This window comes from Coenobita brevimanus, chromosome 14 (genome assembly GCF_032717465.1).
Source record: "Coenobita brevimanus isolate Jiangsu-jjx chromosome 14, ASM3271746v2, whole genome shotgun sequence".
In the NCBI taxonomy this organism is placed as follows: domain Eukaryota; kingdom Metazoa; phylum Arthropoda; class Malacostraca; order Decapoda; family Coenobitidae; genus Coenobita; species Coenobita brevimanus.
This window is the reverse complement of record NC_136967.1, coordinates 35,718,387-35,723,634: the sequence shown is the minus strand read 5'-3', so window position 1 is coordinate 35,723,634 and position 5,248 is coordinate 35,718,387. Positions and strand designations below refer to the sequence as shown.

Below are 5,248 nucleotides of genomic sequence, written 5' to 3'. Positions count from 1 at the left end.
TCCAACGCTCTCTTCACACTGTCCAACCATCCTATTCGTGGTCTTCATCTCAGCTTTACACCTCTCACATCAGATCCAATTACTTTTTTCACCAATCGCTCATCATCCATTCTCTCCATATCCCCACACCATCACAACACCCTCTGCTCAACTCGATCAGCTATCTCCCGCACAACTCCAGTTCACCTTCACACTTCATCACTTCACATTCTATCCATATGTATCACTCCGCACATACTCCTCAGACACCTCATCTCCATTACATTCAATCTTTTCCTCACTCCTACACCCATATTCCATGTTTCAGCTCCATGTAACCCAGTTGGTACCACAACACCCTCATACAGCCTTCTCTTTACATCCATTCTAAGCAAACGAATCTACACACTTTTTTCATTTCTCCTAGCACCTTGCCTACTTCATTCATTCTAAATTTCACTTCTGCATCTATTCTTCCATCCACAGCAACATGTGATCCTAAATACTTAAAACACTCTACCTCCTCAAGAAACTCACCATGCAAATCTATATTCATCCTCCTACCATCTACCAACCTCATACACTTCATCACTTTACTCTTATGCTCATTTACACTCAATTTCCTCCTTTCACACACCCTTCCAAACTCCTCTACCAACTGTCTCAATCTCTCCTCTGAATCATTTGCAAACAGCAGCTGATTCAGATTCCACTCTCTACCATCAGCAATCCCCAGACTCATACCTCCACCTAACACTCTTGCATTCACATCCCTTACATCATCATCCATATAAATCTTAAACAACCAAGGCGACATCACACATCCCTGCCGCAGTCCCACTCTCATGGGAAACCAATCACTCAGTATTTCCCACTCTTACACACGCTTTACTATTTACATAAAATCTTTTTTACTCCTCTTAGCAACCTGCCATCAAGTCCATACAATCTTAAAACATTCCACAGAGCCTCCCTATCAATTCTATCATACACTTTCTTTAAATCCATGAATGCCCAAAACATCCTTGCCTTTCGCTAAATACTTTTTTGTTTGCCTCAAAGCAAACACTTGATCCACGCATCCCCTCCTCTTCTAAAGCCACACTGCTCATCACCAATCACTCCCTCTGTACCCTCTCTAACTCTCTTAATTAACACTCTGCTATACATCTCACCTACAACACCCAACAGACTTATACCTCTAAAGCTAGTATAATCATACTTATCACGCTTACCTACATACAGCGGCTCCACACAAGCACTTCCCCAGTCAATTGGCACCATACCTCTCACAAAATACACATTCAGCAGTCTTACCAACTACTCAACAATAGTCGCTCCACCACCCTTCAGGCATTCCACAGCATACTCATCCATACCTGCAGCTTTCCTTGTTTTCATCTTTACTGCCTCCTGCACTTCTTCCATCGTAATCAAAGAATCATTCAACTCTCTCAACACACTAATTCCTTGCACCCTTGCATCTGCCACAGTCTCATCCTCCCTTTCCTCCTCTACATTTAACAATCTTTCAAAATACTCCATCCATCTCTTCCTTACTGCATCCATCTCAATTAACCCTTTAGTTCCCAGAGTCCCTGCACCATGGATTTTGCTGGAAGAGTACTAGGTGTACCGCCCTCTGCCTGTCAGCTCAAAGTCGCGAAGCTCATAGGTCCCTGCCACAGGGTTCCCTTCTTTATTAAAAATTTAAAATGCCCAATTCTGTCCCATACCGGGGACGTGGGGCGCAAAGGGGTTAAAGAAACTGATAGATTTGCTAGAGTTTAACCCCTTAGCTTCAAGAGTCCCTGCCCCAGGGATTTTGCTGGAAGGGTGGTAGGCGTACCACCCTCTGCCTGTCTGCTCATAGTCGCGAAGCTCATGGGTACCTAATGCAGGGTTCCCTTCTTTATTAAAAGTTGAAAATGCCCAGTACCATCCCATACTGGGGATGCAGAGCACAAAGGGGTTAACATCCTTCCATCCTCTGCTGTTACTCGCTTTTCCTTCCCAGGCTCTCCCTTTTGCAATCTTTTCACCTCCTTCCAAAACATTTTCTTATTCTGCTGAATATGTCAGTCAACTACCTACCCCATCTCTCATCTGATGCCACTTCAGCATCACACACAGCCCTTCTCACCCTATTCATCTTTTCATTATACCTTTCGTATGACACCTCATCCTTCCTCTGCAGCCACAGTTCATATGCACGTCTCTTCTCAGCCACAGCCATATTTACTTCCCTGTACCACCATTCCATGCCGTTTCTTACACCAACACCCACTCATCTCATCCCACACCTCTTCCGCATACCCCACCACAGCACTCTTAAACAACTGCCATTCCTCCTCCACACTGCCATTCTCCTGATCTTTCACTGCGTGCCACTCATCTTTCAATTTCTCTTGATACTTGTTCGTTGTTGTTAGATATTTGCCCACACTTTGTAGGCACAGGCAAACTAAGAGCCTGTCAGGGTAGCACCAACTGTGCGCTTGCTGATTTGCCTAGGGGGAGGATAATCACTTACTAGGGATAATAGAATATTAAAAGGGGTGCGGGCAACAATGCCGGCTGCTTCAATGAAAGCGTTATCAGGCCGAACGACACCCATGTCGGGGCGAGATCTGAGCCAGGCAGTGGCTAGGCAGTCAAGAAGATAATGGATTAGGGGCTCCTCAGCCCTCTCAAGGCAATGCGGGCATGGCTCAGGTGCAATCCCAGTGATCTGACTGTAAAAGGGAATCCAAACCATAACGCCAGAGCCGTACTAACAGGTAGTTAGGCAAGCCAGGTGGAGGCAGGAGCGGTAGATATGTCGTGGCTGTTGCATACCACAGGGCAGATTGAGAGCCCTGCATGACACACAGTTGATGAGTCTCCCGGGACAGCCTGCCAATAGTGCCAGCCAGGGTGGCAATGGTGTCAGAGGTGCTGGGGCGTACTGGGAACGTAATTTCCGAGAGAAAGCAGGCTGAGCGTGCCGCGGCATCAGCCCGCTCATTTCCAAGGATCCTGACATGCCCTGGAATCCAGTGTAGGGTGGTGGTGGTGCCTCTGCTGGTGAGGAGCGAGGCGACTGAGTAAATCTCCGTCAGGAGGGAGACATTGTCGGTGCAGGAAAATGAGCGCAACCCCTGAAGAGATAACAATGAATCTGTGTGGATGATGACCTGCCGATGCTGGCTGAGCTGTGCATGGCGTAATGCCCCGAGAATTGCAACTAATTCTGCCTGGAAGGCAGAGACCCCCGGGGAGAGTCGCCAAGATTCACTGTATTTTCCCAAGACAAACGCCGACCCGGCGGAGCCATCAGAACACACAGATCCATCTGTGTAGTACACAGCGGAGTCAGGGGAGTTGAGAGCAGCCACCCTGCTAAGGCTCTCCTGTTGCAGAAGGGCGGGGATGGAAACAAATGGGTGAGCTTCGGTGGGGCAGTGTATTTTATATGGAAGAGGAGCCCATGGCAGCAGATCAGCGTGTCCAGGGTGGGGGGAGTCGGGTTTCGTACAGATACCTGGGGCGGCTCCAAGGCTCTGCACTAAGGCAGCGGTGGTGCGGGCCCAATCATGCTCTGGACGAGGGTCAGGTGGGTGGCTCAAGAGGCGCCTGAGTAGGACTGCGACTGATAGATGCGGTCGACGCTGGACTAGATGGAGGGTGGTAACTGCAGCCCAGAGAGCAATGCGATGCTCCAAGGACGGCAAACCACTCTCAGCCCTTAGGTTCGCAATTCAGATCCACCAGGGAGCTCCCAACATGACTCGCAGGGCGTCATTTTGCAGGATTTCTAGCAACCTTGTGGATGGGGGGGCAAGGCAGGTCAGGTACATAGCACTGTAGTCCACAAGCGAACGGACTGCATGTACATAAAAGGTTCTCAGGCCTTAAAGGATGCCCCTAGGCTGCGTTGTGAGAGATACCTGAGGGCAGCAGTGCGGGTGGCAGCATGCTCCCTCAGGTATCTGACTTGTTTGGTAAAGGTCAGGCGACTGTCAACCCAAACCCCAGATATTGGTGGAGAGTGACGAAGGAGAGCTGGTGGCCACCAAGCAACAATGGGAATTCTGGGGGGTGTAAGCCAAAGGGCAGGCATTTAGTTTTCTCAAAGTTGATTTTCAAGCCCAGCTCGGTACACTTAGCATGGAGTTTGGGAAGAGCAGAGAGGGCTTGGGCATAGCAGTCCCTCCTCGTGAATACTAGGGCCAGGTCATCTGCATAGCAAAGTAGAGTGAACCCCTGTCCGTAATCGACTGTCAGGAGTCCCTCAACCAAGATATTACAAAGCAGCAGGCTTATAACGCTCCGCTGAGGCGTGCCGTTGCTATGCTGGTAGAATGAGGAAAGATGCCCCTGAAAAAATCTGACCCCCACTTGGCAGCCTGAGAAGAAATCTCCCACCCAGGTTAGCAATTTACCCCCTATTCCTCTGTCAGCTAGAGCAGCCTGGATGACGACTGGGCTAGCCAGTTCAAAGGCCTTCTCAAGGTCGAGGAAGATGGCCATTCCCCTTCCCCCTCTGAGCTCCCTGAGGAGGGATGCCAGGCAGTGGGTGGCACACCTGTCATGGTGATACACAAAGATCCTCAGGTGTAGCGGGCCCAGGTGCCAGGAAAGATGAGCTCGCGCCACCCTCTCCGCCGTCTTAGTGACACAGCTAAGAAGTGAGATAGGGAGCATGGCAAAGGGGTCACGAGGCTTAGGGATCGGGTGGATGATGGCTGTCTTCCACGACTTTAGTAGGCGGCCCTCAGATCACGAGAGGTTGAGCAGATCAAGGAGACGATCTCTCCCACAAACTCCAGCATGTGATAACAGAGATAGGTCAGCCCGTCGAACTCCGGAGCAGTGTCTCCTCTGTGCTGCAGTGCTTTTTGCAGTTCCCCGCTGGTGAAGGGTACATCGGCGGGGTCAGGCCTGTCACAGGAGCCTGAATTGCTGCAAGACGAGAGGTAGACAACTGCACCTGCTTGTCTCTGATGGACTGTGGGAGATTGTGGGAAGTGGAGCAGTCCGTGAAGTATTGCGCAAGGCGGCTGGCTTCAGCGGCTGGGTCAGGGTGAGACGGTGGACAGGGGGGACGTGGGTCAGAGATAAACCGGATTCTCCTCCATATCTCCCTGAGAGTGGAGTGAGAGTCCAGAGTCCTGCACCATATGATCCATGCCTCCTCTTTCAGGCGGAGTTTCTCCAACACAAAGTGTTGCATTACGGCAGCAAGGTATCGGTGGTGTGGGGATGTGCGGCGCCGCCGGTACTGCTT

General features: G+C 50.3%; 1 protein-coding gene across 1 annotated transcript; it reads right to left on the bottom strand.

The window, feature by feature from the left end:
- Positions 1–2,443: 2,443 nt before the first annotated feature.
- On the bottom strand, positions 2,444–4,665 carry LOC145390353 (uncharacterized). Its single transcript, XM_080265305.1, has 3 exons — positions 3,992–4,665; positions 2,818–3,705; positions 2,444–2,714 (listed from the first exon to the last, which is right to left on the bottom strand). Exons 1-3 carry the CDS (start codon positions 4,663–4,665, stop codon positions 2,444–2,446), a joined length of 1,833 nt encoding a protein of 610 aa, XP_080121431.1.
- Positions 4,666–5,248: the final 583 nt, after the last annotated feature.

What these genes read in the sequence shown, in the direction of transcription:
- LOC145390353 (XM_080265305.1), bottom strand. Translation starts at nt 4,665, where the DNA reads ATGCTCCCTATCTCACTTCTTAGCTGTGTCACTAAGACGGCGGAGAGG. An exon ending in ACTCTCCACCAATATCTGGG is followed by an intron (nt 3,706 to 3,991) that starts GTTTGGGTTGAC and finishes TGCGAACCTAAG; the next exon opens with GGCTGAGAGTGGTTTGCCGT. An exon ending in GGCTCTCAATCTGCCCTGTG is followed by an intron (nt 2,715 to 2,817) that starts GTATGCAACAGC and finishes TCCCTTTTACAG; the next exon opens with TCAGATCACTGGGATTGCAC.